The 23,073-nt window shown below is 39.6% G+C and overlaps 1 protein-coding gene across 8 annotated transcripts in view; it reads left to right on the top strand.

The window, feature by feature from the left end:
• Positions 1 to 23,073, top strand: part of BRCC3 (BRCA1/BRCA2-containing complex subunit 3) — a 74,844-nt gene that overhangs the window by 13,420 nt on the left and 38,351 nt on the right. For 5 of the 8 annotated variants that reach the window (XM_060408385.1, XM_060408388.1, XM_060408387.1 and 2 more), the window contains 3 exons: positions 1,802 to 1,915; positions 4,933 to 5,021; positions 6,566 to 6,621. In XM_060408385.1, coding sequence (XP_060264368.1) covers positions 1,802 to 1,915; positions 4,933 to 5,021; positions 6,566 to 6,621 — 259 coding nt within the window. The remainder of the gene's footprint in view (positions 1 to 1,801; positions 1,916 to 4,932; positions 5,022 to 6,565; positions 6,622 to 23,073) is intronic. The other 3 variants (XM_027963537.3, XM_027963538.3, XM_060408390.1) reach the window with 1 other exon arrangement.

Raw genomic sequence — 23,073 nt, forward strand, 5'->3', positions numbered from 1 at the left:
TGAGCCATGACTGACACCAGGATGCATGGCCCCCAGACCAGAGGAAATCGATCCAGGGCCAGTGATGAGGCTTGATCACTCAGAGCTTTTTGTGCATAATACAGCGTTATTAAAGTCTAAAAGAGACGGAGAAAGCTTCTGATGCAGACGTCAGAAGGGGGCAAAAAGAGTGCCTCCTCGCTACTTTTTAGCAAGGAATTATATACCTATTTTCCAGTAGTCATGTATGGATGTGAGAGTTGGACTGTAAAGAAAACTGAGCACTGAAGAATTGATGTTTTTGAACGGTGTTGTTGGAGAAGACTCTTGAGAGTCCCTTGGACTGCAAGGAGATCCAACCAGTCCATCCTAAAGATCAGTCCTGAATGTTTGTTGGAAGGACTGATGTTGAAGCTGAAATGCCAATACTTTGGCCACCTAATGTGAAGAACTGACTCATTGGAAAAGACCCTGATGCTGGGAAAGATTGAGGGCAGGAGGAGAAGGGGACAACAGAGGATGAGATAGTTGGATGGCATCACTGACTCAATGGACATGAGTTTGGGTAAACTCCGAGAGTTGGTGGTGGACAGGGAGGCCTGGCGTGCTGTGGTTCATGGGGTTGCAAAGAGTCGGACACGACTGAGTGACTGAATGAAACTGAACTATATACCTATCAGCAAGTTGCTAATCAGAGAAAGGAAACCAAAACAGAGCGGCACCAGGCACCTCACCCACAACATGCATCTTGAGATCACACTGGCAAAGGGTGATTCATCCCTGGGCCATAAAACAGTTGCCAAGAATCTTGAAGATGGGCCAGTGTCCTAGCAGATACATAGTTCCTTATGATAGCTTCAGAAAGACACTTCCATGAGAAAAATGCATTGCTGAGCTCAAGGTTTGAGATGGAGTTAAGTTCACGCAGAACCAGGTGTTGCCATGACAACACAGGATGAGAAGTTTGTTTCCTCCTGCCATTTGGGGACCTCTGGCCTCCCTACTGAGGCCATGAACACTCTCCCCTGGAAGGATGGAGTTGCTGCTGATTGAGAAGGGGATGCATTTGGGATAGCAGATCCTGTGGAGGAAATCCAATCTGTGCTTTCAGACATGTTGAGTTGCAAATATGTGGTAGGCAAGTGACGCTCACCTAGTCTGGCTTTTGGCCCATAAATCATCTATGTCAGGAGTTCCCTTTTCACTTAGGAAGATGGAAGGTAGAAGTCCTGATCCAGATAAAAAGGTATAAATGAAAGTATCTTTAAGAACATCTGAGCCTCAGTGGTGGCTCAGAGGTTAAAGTGTCTGCCTGCAATGTGGGAGACCTGGGTTCGATCCCTGGGTCAGGAAGATCCCCTGGAGAAGGAAATGGCAACCCACTCCAGTATTCTTGCCTGGGGAATCTCATGGACGGAGGAGCCTGGTGGGCTACAGTCCACGGGGTCACAAAGAGTCAGACAGAGCGACTTCACTTTCACTTTCTTTAAGAACATCTAAAACAAGGTAAGTGGGCATAAGGCACCAGATGAAACCATGCTCTCTGCACCATTTTGCTGGGTCTTTTGTATCCATAAATAGTGGTCTGAAGGCTTTAGACCTTTCATCTTGGCCTCTGTTCAGTGTTTGGTAATTTTTAATCCTTTCAAACGTTATTTGGTGTTTATGATTTCCTTTTCAAAAATTACATAACCATTTAGTGAGATTTTGTTTCTATTCCCTGGAATGCAGTGTTTAATTCTACTGTAGTCACTTTTTAGGAAAAAAAACCTTTTTTATTTTGTATTGAAGTATAGGTGATTAACATACAATGGTGTGATAGTTTCAGGTGGACTGCAAAGGGACTCAGCCATACATATACATGTATCCATTCTTCCTCAAAGCCCCCTCCCATCCAGGCTGCCACATGACATGGAGCAGATCCATGTGCTATACAGTAAGTCCTTGTTGGTTATCCATTTTAAATACAGCAGTGTGGACATGGCCATCCCAAAGTCCTTAACTATCCCTCCCCCTGTCCTTTGCCCTGGCAGCCATAAGTGTGTTCTCTAAGTCTGTGAGTCTGTTTCTTTTTTTATTTTAAGTTTTTATTTTGTATTGGGGTATAGCTGATTATACCATCAGTTCATTTCAGTCGCTCAGTCATGTCCGACTCTTTGCAACCCCATGGACCACAGCACACCAGGCCTCCCTGTCCTTCACCAACTCCTGGAGGTTACTCGAACTTGTGTCCATTGAGTCGGTGATGCCATCCAACCATCTCATCCTCTGTCATCCCCTTCTCTTCCCACCTTCAATCTTTCCCAGCATCAGTGTCTTTTCAAATGAGTCAGCTCTTCGCATCAGGTGGCCAAAGTATTGGAATTTCAGCTTCAGCATCAGTCCTTCCAGTGAATATTCAGGACTGATTTCCTTGAGGATGGACTAGTTGAATCTCCTTGCAGTCCAAGGGACTCTCAAGAGTCTTCTCCAACACCACAGTTCAAAAGCATCAATTCTTTGGTGCTCAGCTTTCTTTATGGTACAACTCTCACATCTACACATGACTGTTGGAAAAACCATAGCCTTGACTAGATGGACCTTTGTCTCTGCTTTTTAATATGCTATGTAGGTTGGTCATAGCTTTCCTTCCAAGGAGTAAGTGTCTTTTAATTTCATGGGTGCAGTCACCATCTGCAGTGATTTTGGAGCCCCCCAAAATAAAGTCTGTCACTGTTTCCACTGTTTTTCCATGTATTTGCCATGAAGTGATGGGACTAGATGCCATGATCTTAGTTTTCTGAATGTTGAGCTTTAAGCCAACTTTTTCACTCTCCTCTTTCACTTTCATCAAGAGGCTCTTTGGTTCTTCACTTTCTGCCATAAGGGTGGTGTCATTTGCATATCTGAGGTTATCGCTATTTCTCCTGGCAATCTTGATTCCAGCTTGTGCTTTCTCTATCCCAGGGTTTCTCATGGTGTACTCTGCATATAAGTTAAATAAACAGGGTGACAATATACAGCCTTGGCATACTCCTTTCCTGATTTGGAACCATTATACCATAGGCTGATAATATAGCTGATCATACCATATGGGAAGACTATAGCCTTGACTATATGGACCTTTGTCAGCAGAATAATGTCTCTGCTTTTCAACACACTGTCTTGGTTTGTCATAGCGTTTCTGCCAAGAAACAGGTGTCTTTGATTTCATGGCTGCAGTCATCATCCCCATATGTTTGGCATGCAGTAATGGGGCTGGAGAAGGCAATGGCAACCCACTCCAGTACTCTTGCCTGAAAAATCCCATGGATGGAGGAGCCTGGTAGGCTGCAGTCCATGGGGTCGCTAAGAGTCAGACACGACTGAAGCGATTTAGCAGCAGCAGCAGCAATGGGGCTGGATGCCATGATCTTAGTTTAATATTTAGTTTTAAGTCAACTCTTTCACTCTCCTTTCACCCTCATCAAGGAGCCCTTTAGTTCCTCTTTGGTTTCTTCCATTAGAGTGGTATCATCCACATATCTGAGGTTGTTGATATTTCTCCCGCCTGTCTTGATTCCAGCTTGTAACTCACCCAGCCTGGCATTTCTCATGATATGCTCAGCATATAGGTTAAACAAACAGGGTGACAGCAGACAGCCCTGTCGTACTTCCTTCTCAATCTTGAACCAGTCAGTTGTCCCATACAGGGTTCTAAACGTTGCTTCTTGACCCTCATACAGGTTTCTCAAGAGACAGGTAAGATGGTCTAGTATTCCCATCTCTCTAAGAGCTTTCTACAGTTTGTTATGATCCACACAGTCAAAGGCTTTGGTGTAGTTAATGAAACAGAGGTCGATGTTTTTTTGGAATTCCCTTGCTTTATGATCCAGCGAATGCTGGCAATTTGATCTCTGGTTTCTAAATCCAGCTTGAATACCTGGAAGTTCATGGTTCACATATTGTTGAAGCCTAGCATGCAAGATTTTAAGCATGACCTTACTAGCATTGGAGATGAGTGTAGTTGTCTGATGGTTAACATATTCTTTAGTACTGCCCTTCTTGGGAATTGGGATGGCGACTGATGCTGAAGTTGAAACTCCAGTATTTTGGTCACCTGATGCGAACAGCTGACTCATTGGAAAAGTCCCTGAGGCTGGGAAAGATTAAGATGAGATGGCTGGATGGCATAGCCGACGGAATGAACATGAACTTGGGCAAACTTTGGGAGGTGGTGAGGGACAGAGAGCTTGGCATGCTTCAGTCAGTGGGGTTGCAAAGAGTCAGACATAACTGGGTGACTGAACAACAGCAACAGTAGCTGATTCACAATGTTGTGACAACTTCAGCTGGACAGCAGAGGGACTCAGCCATATACATGTATCCATTCTCCCCCAAACTCTCCTCCCATCCAGGCTGCCACAGAACATTGAACAGAGTTCCCTGTGCTATAGAGTAGGTCTTGGTTATCTATTTAAAATACAGCAGTCACTTCTATACAATAGTTTCCTAGGTAATAGTTCAACACTGCCATTCTTTATTTTATTAAAAAAATTTTTTTTTTTACTGCCATTCTTTAATATCAGGTCTAATATATTCACTTCTTTAGAAGCTGTCCATGAAAAGTTTATTCTCAGAAATCTTTTTTGTCTCCTTTCCATGCCTTTTTATTTTCTTTTGGAGTCTTTCTACAAGAAATTATCAAGTGTTTTGGGGCTAACAGAAGTTTTCCATCTTCTTTCTACACTCCGTTTCATAGCAGGGCTAGTCATGGGCTAGGCAGCCTAGAATCATTAGTACATTTTATTATTTAATTGCCGACTCCCATAGTATTTCCCTAACAAATGAAAAAGCTTTTACTTTGACAAGAGTATTGTCATTCCAATATATCCCCATTGTCCTTTTAGAATCTGAATCTTGGGTATCTTTATATTTTCACATCTGGGAGATAGAGTTCACTGACAGTGGATTTTTATCTTTGTTTCTTTGCAGATGTCCGCACACAAGCCATGTACCAGATGATGGATCAAGGCTTTGTAGGACTTATATTTTCCTGCTTCATAGAAGATAAAAATACAAAGGTATTGTGTGTGCGTGTGTCTCTGGATGTAGGCATGTAGGCATGTGCAGGTATAAATACACACACAGAATAGAGAAAGATCTTTGGGAATTTGCATAGTATGTCCAGGGAAGGTTTTAATGAGGAAGGTCATTGAGTCAGGAGCTGAAGACTGAGGGAGCAAGTCTTGCGGATTTCTTGGGGGAAGAGCATTCCAGGCAGGGGAAAAAGCCAGTGAAAAGACCCTGCGGTGAGCATGGAACGTTTAGGGGGATATCGAGGAAGTTAGCGTGGCTGCAGCATGACCCTCTGTCCCAGCTTGCCTCCATCAATCCCAGTTTCACCCATTGCCCCGAGTCTCCTATTCAGGCCACACCTTTCCTTCTTGGAAGTATCCTGGTTTGGATAACTCGTGTGCTCATCCTCCAGTGAGGTCTGGGGTGGGGGGTGCTGGTGGGGACATAGGGAAGGAGGGGGTGCAGAATCCATGACATCCATGAAACCAGTTAGGGAGAAACTGCAGTAACTGGCGAAGAGAGAATGGACATTTGACTATAGCAGTAGGAGTGGAGTCAATGAGAAGTGGCCAGATTCTGTATATTTTTGGTGGCTAATCATAGTAACAAGTGCCACCATTCATCATGTATTGTATGGCACTTAGTCATTATGTGTTTGACATAAATATGCTCAGACCCTGACAACAGCCTCTGAGGGTTATTATTATCCATATTTTCTGGATAAATAAACAAGCTCAGAGTAGTTAAGCAGCTCAATCAATGGCTAGTCTTGCCATTCTCGGGGAAGATCCCCTGGAGAAAGACATGGCAACCCACTCCAGTATTCTTACCTGGAGAATCCCATGGACAGAGGAGTCTGGCAGGCTATAGTTCATAGGGTTGCAAAAAGTCAGACACGACTGAAGCAACTTGGCACACACACCATTCTCTATTTAGAGTGCCTCTGTTTGAGTTTTATGTTCCGATCAAGAGCTTTTACTATGTGTCACTGCAAATGAAAATTTCACGCTGCAAGTGTGAATTTTGCCAGCTCACCAAGTGTGTTCTATTGTTTAGTACATTAGTTATAGTCTCAGGATCTATGTTCATAGTGAATACTCTTCATTATATCACTCTTGTGAAAACATTAAAGTTCAGTATCTTGAACTTCATAGTTCATTTGAAATGCTTCTGGCTTTGGCATTATAAATTTATTTACTGTCATTATAGATAGTTACAGAATCAGTTTGTCAGTTTCCAACAGAGGAGTCTGAATGGTCTCCTCAGTTTCTTGGGTCTCGCATTTGTGACCATTTCTCTGCTGTCATATGAGCAGATGTTTCATTGTAGCCATTTCATGTTGACTGAGTATTTTATCCTTCTTACAGAAGCTGATTTATGCATATTCCATCTTTAGAAATCTCTTCTAACTTTCCAGTCCCAGAGGGGCATTTGAGTTTTAGCTTACAGTCTGTTAGGTTGCTGTACTTTTTTCAGTACTAATCCTCTGTGTGACTTTTATTTCTTTTTTTTCTTTCTTTTTTTTTTTTTTTTTTTTTTTTTTTTTAAGACTGGACGGGTACTCTATACTTGCTTTCAATCCATACAGGCCCAAAAGAGCTCAGAGTAAGTATGACAGAGATATATGTATGTATTGGTGGGTTAATCTCCAGTCCAGGGAATTGATTGTTTTGTTTTATTTTATTAATATTTCTCTCATTAGTAAGATGCGAAGAATTCTGTAGTCTACTTATACTTACTAACATCTCTGTGAGGAGTTAGCATCTCTTTAGTATCTTGGATACTGTGGATCTACAAAGCTAGACTAACATAAGCAGTCTGGACATTGCAATTACATCATTACAGCCCTGTCTGAGATTTCCTTTCCAGTATTATTCTAAACTGAGTTGCACTGTCAACTTTTCCTTTCTCTGATGAATTGTGAAAGACTGAGTATGCAGTCTTACAGATTTGTATAAGCTCTTGTGTTTCCTGTGCCATAAACTTGATTTTAGACTTACAGCATCTCATTGAAATGTTTACCTAGCTTACTTCCTTCATTGAAATTTAGTTCAAGCTAAATTAGCAAATACAGTATCTACTGTATCCCATACACTGTGGCATGCACCAAGCAGGCAGAGATGAAAGCCGTGTTCAATATCTCATTGGGAGACAGAAGCAAAGAATGCTTCAGATTTTTTTCTTATAGTATTGGTCAATTTCTTATAATATCATTGTTTGAAAGAGCAAAGACCTGGGGAAAAGAACAGATGTCTCTCAGTACAGTATAATAGAATAATATTCGGCTATTAAAAATAGGAGGAAGCTCAGGAGTGATACATAAACATCTCCAAGATACATTGTTAAATAGTAAAAGGCAAGATACAAGAATAGTATTTATAGAATGCTATACCATTCACGAATATCTGGACCAAATCACATCAGTCACCGCATCAGAGAGGAAGTGGGAAGACTTCATTGTATTTTTACATGGGTTTGGAATGTTGAATCATACACAAGGGTTACAGTTTTCATCACAGTAATAGATGTATGTGTATAAAAATACAGAATGGTACACATTTTATGATCAATAGTCTTACTCCTCAGGAGGAATGACTTCTTTCTCCAAATCTTGTTTTTAGTTCTTCTGATATTTCCTTTGATATCTCTAAATAACATACTTTTGATACTCTTTCTTGATTTACTAATTTTAGATATTAACTCTTCTTCTCAAAAAGGAGGATTTAGCCCAGTGATACCGCCCCATCTCCATTCTGCCCAGTGTAGTTATATTCTTCCTTTCTGTTCTTCTGTTGTTACTTTTCTAACCTTAAGTAGTTTGCTGCTTTACTTATCCTATCAACAGCAGATAGCAGACACTATCTTTTGACTCCCTACTGTTACTGACACATTGAATCAGTATTCAGAAACATCTCAACAAAGACAATTCCAAGACCAGAGGACTTCACTGGTTAGTTCTGCCACCCAGTTAAAGAAAGATTAACACTAATCCTTCTCAAATTCTTTCCAGAGGCCAAAGATGATATTGGATTCAGTGTGGTAGTATTTTGTTGAGGATTTTTGCATTTGTATTCATAATAACATTTTATAATTTTTTGTGATATCTTTGTCTAACTAGTTCTTATGATGAACATCACTTGTATGCCAAGGTAAATCCCACTTGATAATCATGTATTATCTTTTTAATATGCAAAATCCTCAACAAAAGACTACCATACTGAATTCAACAGCACATAAGAAAATCAGTTGATTAATACTCCACGTTAATAGAATAAAGAGGGGAAAAAAAAAACACATGATGCACAAAAAGCATTTGACAAATTTAAAAGTCATAATAAAAACACTCAAAAAACTAGGGATCTAGGGAACATGTCTCAATATTTATGGACTTTTATGAATCCCACAGTTAACATTTTACTCAATGTTGAAAGGTTGAAAGGTTTTTCCCATAAGATCAGGAACAAGATGAGGTTGCCCACTTTTATCACTTTTATTCAACATTTTACTAGTAGTTCCAGCCAAAACAATTAGGCAGAAACAGAAAAGGCATTCAAATTGGAAAGTAAAAAGTAAAACTATTTGCTAGTGATGTGATCCTATATATAGAAAATGTTAAAGAAACACCCCAGAGCGACTAGAGTTGATAAACAAATTCAGCAAAGGTGCAGTGTTCAAAATCAGTTGTATTTCTATATACCAGCAATGAACCATCAAAAAAAGGACACTTTAAAAATCTATTATGGTGGCATCCAAAATAATAAAATACCTCGGAAAAAAATTAACCAAGAATGGAAAGACTTATAAAGTTAAAACTAGGATACATTGCTGAAAGGAAGAATAACCTAAATAAATTAAAGACATCCCTTATTCATGAATCAGAAGACATAATATTGTGAAGATGACAGTACTTACCAAAGATTCAGTAAAATCCGTACAAAACTCCAATGACCTTTTTTCCAGACATGAAAAAGATAATCCTCAAACTCATGAAATTCCAAAGTGTTCTGAAGAGTCAAAATATCAAAAAAGAAGAATCAAATTTGAGGAATCATACTTGCAGATTTCAGAACTTACTACAAAGTTTCACTAACTAAAGTTTGTGGAACTGGCGAAAGTAGAGACATAGAGACTAATGAAGTAAATAAAGCTGCTTATCTATGGCCAGTTGGTTTTCACCAAAGATACTGCTGTCATTCAATGAGGAAAGAAGAGTTTGTTCAAAAAGTGGTGCCAGAACAACTGGTTATCCACATACACTAGGTATAAAAATTAAATCAAATCAATGACCTAAACAGAAGAGCTAAAACTATAAAATGCTTAGAAGAAAACATAGTGCTAACTTTTCATGAGAGAAATTTTCTATAAAGAAAGCTGAGCGCCGAAGAATGGATACTGTTGAACTGTGGTGTTGGAGAAGAGTCTTGATAGTCCCTTGGACTGCAAGGAGATCCTTTAGGATGGACTGGGTGTTCATTGGAAGGACTGATGTTGAAGCTGAAACTCCAATCCTTTGGCCACCTCATATGAAGAGCTGACTCATTTGAAAAGACACCAAAGAGCTGACTCATTTGAAAAGACACTGATGCTGGGAAAGATTGACGGCAGGAGGAGAAGGGGACAACAGAGGATGAGATGGTTGGAGGGCATCACTGACTCAATGGACATAAGTTTGGGTAAACTCCAGGAGTTAGTGATGAATAGGGAGGCCTGGCATGCTGAGGTTCGTAGGGTCGCAAAGAGTTGGACATGACTGAGTGACTGAACTGAACTGAAATTTTCATGACATTGGATTTGTTAATGGAATCTTGACTTCCCTGGTGGCTCAGAGGTTAAAGCGTCTGCCTCCAATGCGGGAGACCTGGGTTCGATCCCTGGGTTGGGAAGATCCCCTGGAGAAGGAAATGGCAACCCACTCCAGTACTCTTGCCTGGAGAATCCCATGGACAGAGGAGCCTGGTAGGCTACAGTCCACAGGGTTGCAAAGAGTCGGACACGACTGAATCGTATGGAATGGAATCTTATATATGAACACCAAAAGCATGGATAATGAAAACAGATAAATTGGATTTCATAACGTTTTTGCATCAAATGACATTATCAAGGAAGTCAAATGACAATAGAATGGGAGAAAATATTGTAAATCTGATATCTGAATGACTCTAGTATCCAGAATGTATAAAACGACATCTTAAAAATTGGCACAGGACTTGAATAGATATTTCTCCAAAGTAAATGTGCAAAAGGTCCACAGGCACATGTCAAGATGCTCAACATCATTAATCACTTGGAAAATGCAAAGCAAAACTATAATGAGATCCCACCTTAATCCACTGAGTTGACCATAATATTAAAAATGGAGAATAACAAGTGTTGATAGAGATGTGGAGAAATTGTAACCTTCAGGCATTGCTGGTGGGGAATGTAAAATGTTGCGGCTGCTGTGAAAAAGTATTGGGGACATTTTCCAAAAAGTTAAACACAGAATTCTCATATGACCTAGCAACTCTATTCCTAGGTATATACCAAGAAGAATTAAAAACAGGTACTCAAACACTTGGACATGAATTATCATAGCAGCACTGTTTACAATAGCCAAAAGTTGGAAACAGCCCAAATGTCCATCAATTGATGAATGGATAAACAAAATTTAGTATTGGTATATGCATTCAGGGGACTATTATTCATCATAAAAATATGAATGAGGTACTGAAACATACTGCAATGTGGAACAATCTTGAAAACATTAATGCTAAGTGAAGGAAGCCAAACAAAACAGGTCACATATTGTAGGATTTCATTTATATGAAGTATCCAGAATAGAGACAGAAAAACTGGTGTTTTTCATGGGTTGGTCAGAGGGAAGGATGGGGAGCAGTTGCTTTAATTGATACAGGATTTTATTCTGGGGTAATGAAAATTTTTTAGAACTACATAGAGGTTGTGGTTTTATAACACTGTAAATGTACTAAATTCTATTGAATTGTTGCCTTTAAAATGGATAATTTTGTTATGTAAATTTCACCTTGATTTTTAAAAATCGGCAAAGGACCGAATTGCCACTTCTCCAAGGAGGATATACAGTGACCACAGAGACAGCTGCCCAACATCATTAGTCTTTAAGACCCGTAATGAGATACTAGGATGGCTGTGGGCTTTCCTTGTGGCTCAGATGGTAAAGAATCCACCTGCAGTGCGGGAGACCTGGGTTTGATCCTTGGGTCGGGAAGATCCCCTGGAGAAGGGAAAGGCTACCCCCTCCAGTACTCTGGCATGGAGAATTCCATGGACTGTATAGTCCATGGGGTTGTAAAGAGTCGGACATGACTGAGTGACCTTCACTTTCTTTCACTTTCACTTTCCTGGCTTGCAGATGGTTGCCTTCTCATTGTGTCCTCACGTAGCCTTTCCTCCATACATGTGCATGCCTGTTGTTACTCTGCATGTCCAAGTTCCCTATTCTTATAAGGGCAGCAGTCAGACTGGACTTGGACCCAACCTTAACTGTCATTTTATTTTAATTACCTCTTCAAAGGCCCTTTCTCCAAATGCAGTCACCTTCTGAGGTACTGGGGCTTAAGGTTTCAACATTTGAATTTGGGTGGAGGGGGGGTACAATTCAGACCATAACAGGGAGTGACTGCTTAACAGGTATGGGCTTTCATTTGGGGGTGATGAAACTATTATAGAATTAGGTAACGGTAATGGTTGCACAATATTGTGAATGTACAAGTACTTGAATCACAGACTTTAAAATGGTTATAGTGGTGAATTTTATGTTCTCTGAATTTTACCTCCAAAAAACAGAGCTGGAGAGACCTGTAGATTAAAAGGTCTATCAATCATAATGGTCCTAGAAGTAGAGTTAGGTGCTGAAAATCCCCCTCTGCCCACTTCTATTTAACTTTGTGCCTGAAGTCTCAGTGTAATAAAGCAAGAAATTAAAAGCATATGGATTGGAAAAAATAAATTGATCCCCATTTGCATAAGACATGGTTGTCTGCATAGAAAATCCCAAGGAATTTATAAAGAAATTCTTAGAACTAATAAGTGATTTAAGTGATGTCAACAGGATGCAGCGTCAACACACAAAGGGAATATTTCTATATGCTAGCAATAGAAAATTGGAAACAAATTTTTAGCACAGTAATACAAAAAATGAAACAGGTGTAATATGTATCAACATCTATCAAATCTACATGCTGAAGACCACAGAATATTGATGAAAGATATCAAAGAATAACCTAGTTAAATGGAAAGACATACCATGTTCATGGACTGGAAGACTCAGCAGATTAATAGTCAAGATTTCAGTTCTCAAAATAATCTATAGATTTAGAGCAATAGTCAAAAGTTCAGCAAGAGTATTTGTAGATACAAAGTGATTCTAGTGTTTATATGGAAAGGCAAAGGAAGTTGAAAACCTTCATTTTGAAAAAGAATAAAGTTGGTGGAATCACACTACCCAGCTTTAGGACTTATTATGAAATGATAATAAGACAGTGTGGTATCGGTTAACAGATAAACACCTAGATTAGTGAAACAGAATTGTGTTAAGAAATAGACCCCTACAAAGATTTTTGACAAAACTGAAGAGCTATTTAGTAGAGAAAGGAGGACAGTTCGACTACCATATACAAAATAAATGTCAATCTAAATCTCATACCAAACGAAAATTTAAAGGAATCATAGGTCCAAACTGAAAACAGTATGGACGTTTTAGGGGGAAAGATAGAAAATCTATAGAATATTGGGCTTGCCAACAATTTCTTATTCTTGGAACTGAAAGCATTTTCCATGAACTCATTTGCAAGAGAAAAGCAAAGTCACAGATGTAGAAAACAAACTTCTGGTTACCAGGGGGAAAAAGGAGGGTGCAGATAAATTGGGAGATTGGGATTGACATATACATACTACTATATATAAAATAGATAACTAATAAGGATCTACTATACAAAAACTAAGATCATGGCATCTGGTCCCATCACTTCATGGCAAATAGATGGGCAAACAATGAAAACAGTGAGAGACTTTATTTTCTTGGGCTCCAGAATCACTGCAGATGGTGACTCCAGCCATGAAACTAAAAGATGCTGGCTCCTTGGAAGAAAAGTTATGACCAACCTAGAGAGCGTATTAAAAAGCAGAGACATCACTTTGCCAACAAATGTCTGTCTAAGTCAAAGCTATGGTTTTTCCAGTAGTCATGTATGAATGTGAGAGAGTTGGACCATAAAGAAAGGTGAGTGCTGAATAATTGATGCTTTTGAACTGTGGTGTTGGAGAAGACTCTTGAGAGTCCCTTGGACTGCAAGGAGATCCAACCCGTCCATCCTAAAGGAAATCAGTCCTGAATATACATGGAAGGACTGATGCTGAAGCTGAAACTCCAATACTTTGGCCCCTGATGCGAAGAACTGACTCGTTGGAAAAGACCCTGATGCTGGGAAAGATTGAAGGCAGGAGGAAAAGGGGATGACAGAGGATGAGATGGTTGGATGGTATCATTCAACTGGATGGACATGAGTTTGAGCAAGCTCTGGGAGTTTGTGATGGACAGGGAAGCCTGGCGTGCTGCTGTCAATGGGGTTGCAAAGAGTTGGACATGACTGAGTGACTGAACTGGAAAACTGAAATTGGATACAGCACAGGGAACTCTTCTCAATCAATACTCTGTAATGACCTATATGGGAAATGAATCTTAAAAAGAGTGGAGATATATATATATATATATATATATATATATATATTTAACTGATTCAGTTTGCTGTACACCAGAAACTAACACAACATTGTAAATCAACTACAATAATTTTTTTAAAAAACATTTTCCATAAAAGAAATATGTGAACACCTCATCAAAATTAAAAACTCTACAGAATGAAAGAAACTAAATGAAAACAGTAGCTACAGTAGGAAAATATTTCAAATCATTTATATGATGAAAGACTTGTATCTAGAATATACAAAGAACTCTCAAAACTCAACAATAAAAAAGGAAACAACCCAATAAAAAATGGGCAGAAGATATGAGCAGGTACTTCACCAAGAAGTATGTAAGAATGGCAAGTAAGCACATAAAAAGATGAACTGAACATCATTGTTCAGGAAAAGATACTGAACTCTTTAAGTACTGGGGAAGTGAAAATTGAAACTGCAATGAGATACCCCTACATACCTGTTGAGGTCCTTTAATGGACCAGAACCTGGTGATCTGGAGTTGACGATAAGAAAGTAAAAGAGAGAAAGAAGCTGATATTCCTTGGTTTATGCAGAAAACCAATAAAGCTCTTGACACAGAGCTTGCACTGCTTCACATAGGCACCAGGCGCCCTCTCAAGGGGGTGAAGGCACAGTGCACCTTCTCAAGAGTGTCTTAGAAGCCCAGGCAAGAAAGTGAGCTCAGCGGGCTTCTGCACTCCAAAGAATTAGCCTGAGAGAGAAAGAAAGAAAGAAAGACACGGGGACCCAAGCTCTGATGGAGCAAAGGTGTTTTATTCAACATAGTGTGGGTATATATATTGTCTTACAAGGTAGCTATTTTCAGCAAAGATAAAAATCAAAAGTCCAGACTTAGTTATCATAAGGCAATCCATATCAAAGAGAGAGGGTTGTACATAATCACTTTTACCATATGGTTTATAAAAAGGAAGAGAGTCATAAATAGGTATTTATCACCGTATGGAAAAACTAATGAAGGAAATGCATGCATTCTCAGCCATGGGAGCAGCTTGCCAACTCCTCTTAATTCCTGAATGTTTAGGAATTAATAAGGAACAGAGGATTCATGACAGATCCAAAACAGCACACAGGAAGCCTCCTCTTAAATGCTTCCTGACAGTCCCCCCTATTTTATTATATTTGTAAAAAAGGTCCTGACCAATTGAGTTTGTTTAGTATTAACCACCCTTATAGAAAGGCAATGATAAACAACAAATATAATTACCAAAACAATCACCAAAGTTACAGTTCCAGACCCGATGTTGTGTGTAATACTTTGAAACCATCCTCGTGGGTCTAGCCCAGATAATTGATCAGCTAGTTGTTCAGTTAAAGTTCCCAAGTTAGTGGAAGAGGGCAGACGTTTAGAAAAAGTTTCAAAGATTTCCTTTTGCAGTAATTGTACATTCAGAGAGGCATTATCATGTATATTCTGTAAATGAAATGTGATTTGTTCCCAGTTGTAGGCACTATGATTAAAATGAACAGGAGTAACACAAAAATTGAGTAGCATTCCAATCACATTTTAGTATCACTTGTTTTTCCAAATTTATTAATTGATCTCTGACCCATTTGATGGCTGTTTTTAGTTCCTGTATTTCCACTTGAATATCCTCATCCACCTGGGCCTGAGTAGCCCACATATTATGAGCATCTTCAGTCCAATTTTGGATAAAATTATGTGTTTGAATCGAGGTATGTAAAGCAGCACCGGCTATGGCAGCAGTGGTGCAAATAGCTATTAACCCCAAAATGCCAAGAATCAGCCATTCAACGAATTGTTGAGATCGTTGGAGCAGTTTAGTAAGTAATCTGGAAGCAAGGCCAGCCATAGGACCTTCTTCCCAGGGTTGTTGAAGATTCATTGGTAACCACAAATTACACTGAGATTGAAGAATCAAAAGGGAATCATTTCTTAAAGAGAGGAGTTAAGAAAAGTATATAGTTTGCAATTAATACAAGTTACAGAACGTAAAGTCTTATTAAATTATCAATTTCCTATGGCAATAGCAAAAGGAAGTGGGACACAGGCCTGTATAAAATATGATTGATTATAGCGAAAGAAATAGTTACTGTGACCATGACTGGTCCCTGTGAAATGTCTGGTCCAAGTTCCAAGTTCTTCAGTGCTCACAGCAAGTTTCCAAATGTCCCATTGTTCAGGCCCACTCTATTTATTGAGGATGATCCTAGGACGTGGTGGGGCTAATCCACTGGCAAACCACCTAAGAAGTCCTTTGTCATGGTAATGCTCCATCATAGTGTCGTCATTAATTTTCCATGCCACTTGAGTAGCATAGTCACACAGAGCAGTGAACATTTTCTGAGCAGTTAGATAACCACGTACCATGGGGTCCCCAATCAACAGTTATATGATTAGCTACAAACATTAATTTTCCTGATTTGGCTTGACATTTGTCCCAACAAACAGGAGTATATGTAAAGTTTTTATAAGTAAACCCTTTGCATAATGTTCTATGTTCTTTCCCTAACTCTTTGCCTAAAGTCTCAGTACTATAAACATGGTTCACAGACAAAGAAAGGGCAGTAAATAATCCAAGCAACGTCTGAAAATCCTTTCTGGGAGGCAGGGCGAAAGCCCAAGTTTGTCGGCTGATGTTTATGCATAATTCTGCTGGGCCTATGCACAAAGGAAGGACTTCATAACCTAGAGAAATATTAATTAGTTTTTCTTCTTCTTCAGGGTGTGACGGCCCTTAAATGTCAGGGAGAAGGCATATGTATAGAGTCATTAGTTGAAATGATTGGTCCTCTCTCTGTCCATTTGACCACCTGTAGTAGAGGGGGGTTGGGTATTTAAGCCCAGGAAGTATGATTAATTAGAGCTCGAGCGGGTGAGGCACAGGTCAAGAGACTGAGCATTTCCAGGAGAATGTATTCAGGACTCCGAGGTATTCATTGTTGAGAGACCAAATTTTCAGCTCAATTAGTAAGGGTTTTTATTTGTCCCCAAGTGGAGAGATCATAAGGGTGATGCCACCAAGGGCAGTGCTTCCTGGAGATCTTTAGAGCCACCATGGCCCGTATTGGAATTTCTTCTTCCTGGGGTCCTTGTCCCGTCTCCATTTTGAAGGCCAGGGGCCTCCTTGGGTCAAATCTTCGGAAGAGGAAGCCATGTGAGTTCGTTGAATCCATCTGAGGAAATACAAGCATACCCCTTTCCCTGTAAGATTAGTTTCCCAGATTTCCGTTGTTTTGTTGACCCATTGTCTTGGTACCAAATGGGCAGAGGAAGAGAAGTGTCCTTCAATTCCTTGAAATGCTTTTCTGCTCTTGTTAAGATATCTCCCTGTGGTAAATTTAAAAAAAATTAAAACAAATAAAGCTGTATTAACAATAGTTATAGGTTTAGAAAATATCTTATGTTGGAATCTAGTAAAGTCAGCTTTAGATAAGGAAGACAGTAGTGTTCCTTTGTATTCCCCGTTTTTTAATTGCCATAAAATCTGAGATGACATCATAATTTGAATTTCTCCTTTATAATCTGAATCAATTACTCCAGGGTGAACAGTAATTCCTTTAGAAGTCAAACTAGATCGGCCAAGTAAAAGACTGAAGGTTTGTGGGGACAGGGGTGCAAAAAAGTCTGGTAGGCATTCTAGAGGGGACTGCTTGAGGGTAAAGGAGAAAGTCATTTACGGCTGGTATATCCACGGCAGCACTGACAGATGTTGAGGGTTTGAGGGAAAATATGGAATTTGCCCCTGGTTTTTGTTGAAGGGGACCTGGGGGTCCCCTGCTTGGAGTTTCCCAGAATAGGTTTCCCTTCAGTGTCAAATTTAGACTTAGAATCTGACCCAGTGCATTCCTCTGTGGCAGCGAGGGCAAATTTTTGGAGGTTTTTTATTAGCTTTCTTAGGGAAGTCCCTTTTTAAATGGTTCTTATCTCCACATGTAAAGCATCCTTCATTTCCCTTTCTTAAGGCAGCAACCATTGTTTCAGCTAGCATTTGACCCTTTTGAGTTTCTGATCCTAGATTGCGGCAAGCCTTCAAATAATCAATAATAGTCCCTGTCTCATGAATCGGAGCTATAGCCTTTTGACATTCCTGATTTGCATTTTCATAAGCTAGTAATTTCTCTATTTGCCTTTTGGCTTCTTCTCCAATTACAGTATGGGAAATAGCAGTTTCTAATCTAGCTAAAAAATCAGCATACGTTTCATTCAGTCAGTCAGTTCAGTCACTCACTCGAGTGCAAGTCTTTGCGACCCCATGAATCACAGCACGCCAGGCCTCCCTGTCCATCACCAACTCCCAGAGTTTACTCAAAACTCATGTCCATCAAGTCAGTGATGCCATCCAGCCATCTCATCCTCTGTCATCCCCTTCTCCTCCTGCCCCCAATCCCTCCCAGCATCAGGGTCTTTTCTAATGAGTCAGCTCTTCGCATCAGGTGGCCAAAGTACTGGAGCTTTAGCATCAGTCCTTCCAGTCAACACCCAGGACTGATCTCCTTCAGAATGGACTGTTGGATCTCCTTGCAGTCCAAGGGACTCTCAAGAGTCTTCTCTAACACCACAGTTCAAAAGCATCAATTCTTTGGCGCTCAGCTTTCTTCACAGTCCAACTCTCACATCCATGCATGACCACTGGAAAAACCATAGCCTTGACTAGATGGACCTTTGTTGGCAAAGTAATGTCTCTGCTTTTGAATATGCTATCTAGGTTGGTCATAAGTTTCCTTAGGCCCCTGCAATATTTTAGCATAGCTACCTGTAGGTTCCTCTTGAGGAGTAATTTGATCCCAAGCTTCAAGGGCCACTGTTTTTAATTTAGTTCATGTAACAAAGGAGGGTGCTGTATTTGAGCTTCTATAACGTCAAATTGTCCTGTACCAGTTAGCATTTCAAAAGTAATTTGAGTTTGGGGAGCACCAGCTCGAGCATTTCTGTTAGCATGATCTCTGGCTATATCATGATACCACGTTATCCACTGAAGATATTCTCCTGGTTTAAGGAAAGCTTTTATTAAAGTTCGCCAATCATGGGGAATAAAATCTCCAGTAGAGGATGTTATAGAATTTAGAAGTGCTTTAGTAAAAGGTGAATGTGGGCCATACATAGTTATAGCTTTTTTAATTTGTTGCATGTGAAAAAGGTTAATACCCTCATAATGAAGTATTATGTGCCTTTGAGCGTCAGGATTTCTAAAACCTGGAAAGGCAGAGAAACCATCGGTTTCAGAGACTTGTGATTGCAAAGCTAGCAATTCAGAGAGCCTCTGTCGTGAAGGAGAGTGAGTAGGTAGCAGATTCTTACAATTAAGAGTATGTGGTAAAAATTTATTGTTGTTATTCAGAAAGGTGTTGTCGGTTTTAATGTCAAAAGGTGTCTTAGGGGAGTCGTTGCCAGAATCATTAGGTTCTAGCAAGGGAGAGACTTTGGGATTTGTGCCTGCTAGCAGGGGAGGAGTGCTTGGAGTAACCGGGGCAGGGCTTGTAGGAAAATTCTGAAATATTTTATGTTGTTCTAATTGGGCCTTTTGTAAGGTTTCGTCATCTAATTCATATTCATGTAATAAGTGTTCTGCCTGTTGCCGAATATTAGGAGGGCTAGGATTACCTTGAAATAGAAAAATCACAGCTTTAATGAGGGCCCATAGGGGCCAAAAATCTATCGGGATATTTTTTCCCTGTCTGGCAGCACGTTCAACTTTCTCTTTGACCTGGTGCCAAATTTCTAAATCAAAACTACCTTTATCAGGGAACCAAGGGTTACATTCAACCACCGTCTGAAGGCAAGCCTCTGTTCGCTGGCGTGAAACTGAAAGTCCCTGAACTTTAAATAAGTGATGAAGTAAAGTAGCAGAGTGATGGGGCTTTCCAGCCATTTAACCCATGTCTTAGTACTTACTGACCTGAATAGGTCTTCGAGTCACTCTGCCCGAATCTGCCACGTGTACCAGGCTCCTGTTCTGGGCGCCACTTGGTGAGGTCCTTTAATGGACCAGAACCTAGTGTTCTGGAGTCAATGATAATAAAGTAAAAGAGAGAGAGAAAGAGGCTGTTATTCTTTGGTTTATGCAGAAAACCAATAAAGCTCTTGACACAGAGCTTCCACTGCTTCACATAGGCATCAGGCGCCCTCTTGAGGGGGTGAAGGCACAGTGCACCTTCTCGAGACGGTCTTAGAAGCCCAGGCAAGAAAGTGAGTTCAGTGGACTTCTGCACTCCAAAGAGTTAGCCTGAGAAAGAGAGAGAAAGACAGACGCGGGGACCCAAGCTCTGATGGAGCAAAGGTGTTTTATTCAACATAGTGTGGGTATATATACTGTCTTACAAGGTAGCTATTTTCAGCAAAGATAAAAATCAGAAGTCCAGACTTACAAGTTATCATAAGGCCATCCATATCAAAGAGAGAGGGTTGTAAATAATCACTTTTACCATATGGTTCATAAAAAGGAAGAGGGTCGTAAATAGTTACTTATCACCGTATGGAAAAGCTAACGAAGTAAATGCATGCATTCTCAGCCGTGGGAGCGGCTTGCCAACTCCTCAATTAATAAAGAACAGAGGATTCATGACAGATCGAAAACAGCACACAGGAAGCCTCCTGTTAAATGCTTCCTGACACATACCCATTAGAGTCACTAAAATAAAACTAACAGTGCCAAATGCTGGCAGTGATGCAGACTAGAATTCTCATGATGCTGGTAGAAGTGCACTATGGTATTGTCACTTTAGAAAACTCTTTGACAGTTTTGTATAAAGTTTAATGTACACTTAATGTGTGACCCAGGAGTCTTACTCCATAGAGAACTGAACACAATTTCACACAAACCCTGTTTGCACATGTGTATGTATGTATGTGTATATATTTAATTTATTCATAATTGCCACAAAGTGGAAGCAACCGAATTTCCTTCAATAGGTGAATTGATTATGAAAGTCTAAGACTTCTGTTGAAGAACTAATCAGCAGTAAAAAGGAATGAACTTAAAAGAAATTTACATTTAATTGCCTGCCCGGGGTCTTAGTTGTAGAATGCAGGATCTTTAGTTACCACATGTGAGATTTAGTTCCCTGACCAGGGATTGAATCCAGGCCCCCTGCATTGTGAGCTAGGAGTCTCAGCCACTGGACCACCAGGAAAGAGTCCCAGGAATGAACTTTTGGTAACAAGCAACAACTTGGAAGAATTTCAGAGTCTGAGTAAAAGAAGTGAGTCTCCAAAGGCTACCTACATTGTGATTGTACTCATATGATAGTCTCATATCAAAATTAAGAAATAGAAAACTTATTCAGTCTAATGATCAAAGTAGAGACTGAAAATTGTGATTAAGGATCTATGATTTTAAAAGACAGCCAGTTTACATGGCTTTACAGCTCAATTCTAACCTTTGAAAGATGGATGGGTCTAATTCAATTTCTGCATTATTACAGACGATATGAAAAGCTTAAAAGTTCCTCCATTTTTAAAACAGCTAGAATAATTTTAACACCAAAACCTGGTTCGAGATAACATAGAAGAAAACTATTGACCCATCTCATATATAGATGTCAAACTTTAGGGAAAAAATCAATAAATATAACTGTATTAGGGAACAATCCACAATGACCAAGTTCAGTTTAATCCACATACATAAAGTCCATTCAGCTTCAGGAAATTTCAAGGTAATTCAAGTTGTTATATAATTCTTTACATCAACAAACTAAAGGAGAAAAAGCACATGGTTAGATCAATAGATACTGTGGAGACATCTGCTAAAAGTCATCCAACCAGTCCATTCTAAAGGAGATCAGCCCTGGGATTTCTTTGGAAGGAATGATGCTAAAGCTGAAACTCCATATAATATGTACTCTTTTGAGTCTAGTTTCTATCAATCAGTATTATGTTTGTTAGGTTCATCCATGTGGTTACATGAAGCAACGATTTAGTAATTCTCATTGCTGTATAGTGTTCCACTGTGTGAATATACCATACTTTGTTTATTCATTCTTTTATTGAGAGATAATTTCAGGTTTTAAAAGGCTTTTACAAAAAAAATAAAAAATAAAAGGCTTTTACAAATTATGCTGTTATGAGTATTCTTGTGAACAGATGTACATTTACTGTATATTTCTGTTGGGTACATATCTAGGATTGGAATGCATATGTATATATGTATATATTCAGCTTTAGTAGATAATGCAGCAGTTTTCCCAAAGTGTCTTTACTGCTTTTAACTCCTAACACCAGTGTTGGAGAGTTGCTTCCTGCACATTCCTGCTAATACTCAGTAACATCTGTCTTGTTCGTTTTTGCCATTCTGGTAGAGTATTGCACTGTGGCTTTATTTTGCATTTTGTTGGTCACTTGTAAAGTTGAAAACTTTCTTTTTTTTTAGTTCTAGCATTTTATTATTATATGAACAGCATCTGTCTTACACACATATGTGGGCTTCCCTGGTGGCTCAGCTGGTAAAGAATCTGCCTGCAATGTGGGAGACTTGGGTTCGATCCCTGGGTTAGGAAGATCCCCTGGAGAAGGGAATGGCTACTGACTCCAGTATTCCAGCCTGGAGGATTCCATGGAATATAGTCTACGGGGTCACAAAGGGTCGAATGTGACTGAGTGACTTTCACTATACACATATATAGTCCTTGAATTAAACTCTGTGTTCACATCCCCCAGATAGATTAAGCCCTATGTTCCTAACCCCAAAATTAAAGTCAAATAATTAGGATGTTTTTGTTCAGGTCCATAACATGTGATAACAATTTATTAAGTTGTGTTAGTTAAAATTACATTTGGTTGAGAACCAAGTAAATTTTTTTAAAAAATAATGCCTTTAGCAAAGTTAAAGTTTAAATCTCCATCATGGGAAAAAAAAAGTAAACAAGTTGACTGTTTTACCTAGGTAAATGTGTACTCAGTCACTCAGTCGTGTCTGACTCTTTGCGACCCCATGGACTACACAGCGTGCAAGGCTCCTCTGTCCATAGGCTTTCCCAGGCAAGAATACTGGAGTGGGTTTCCATTTCCTTCTCCAGGGGATCTTCCTGACCCAGGGATCGAACCCATGTCTCCTGTGTCTCCTGCACTGGCAGGCAGATTCTTTATCACTGAGCCACCTGGGAAGCCTGAAATATGAATTAACTATCAGCGCAGTCAAGGAATAGACATATCCAACACTTCTGAAGTTTCCTTCTGTTGTTTTTGTTTTGTTTCATTTAATTTTGTTTTCATGGTAAGAAGACAGCATGAGAGCTACCTTCAACAAAATTTGAAATTCACAATACTGTATGTCCACTGAATAACTACGCCTCTTTCCCCTACCCACATCCACTGGCAACCAGTATTGGATGCTCTGCTTAGACTATCTTAGATTCCTTATA

Source organism: Ovis aries, chromosome X (genome assembly GCF_016772045.2).
Source record: "Ovis aries strain OAR_USU_Benz2616 breed Rambouillet chromosome X, ARS-UI_Ramb_v3.0, whole genome shotgun sequence".
NCBI classification, from domain to species: domain Eukaryota; kingdom Metazoa; phylum Chordata; class Mammalia; order Artiodactyla; family Bovidae; genus Ovis; species Ovis aries.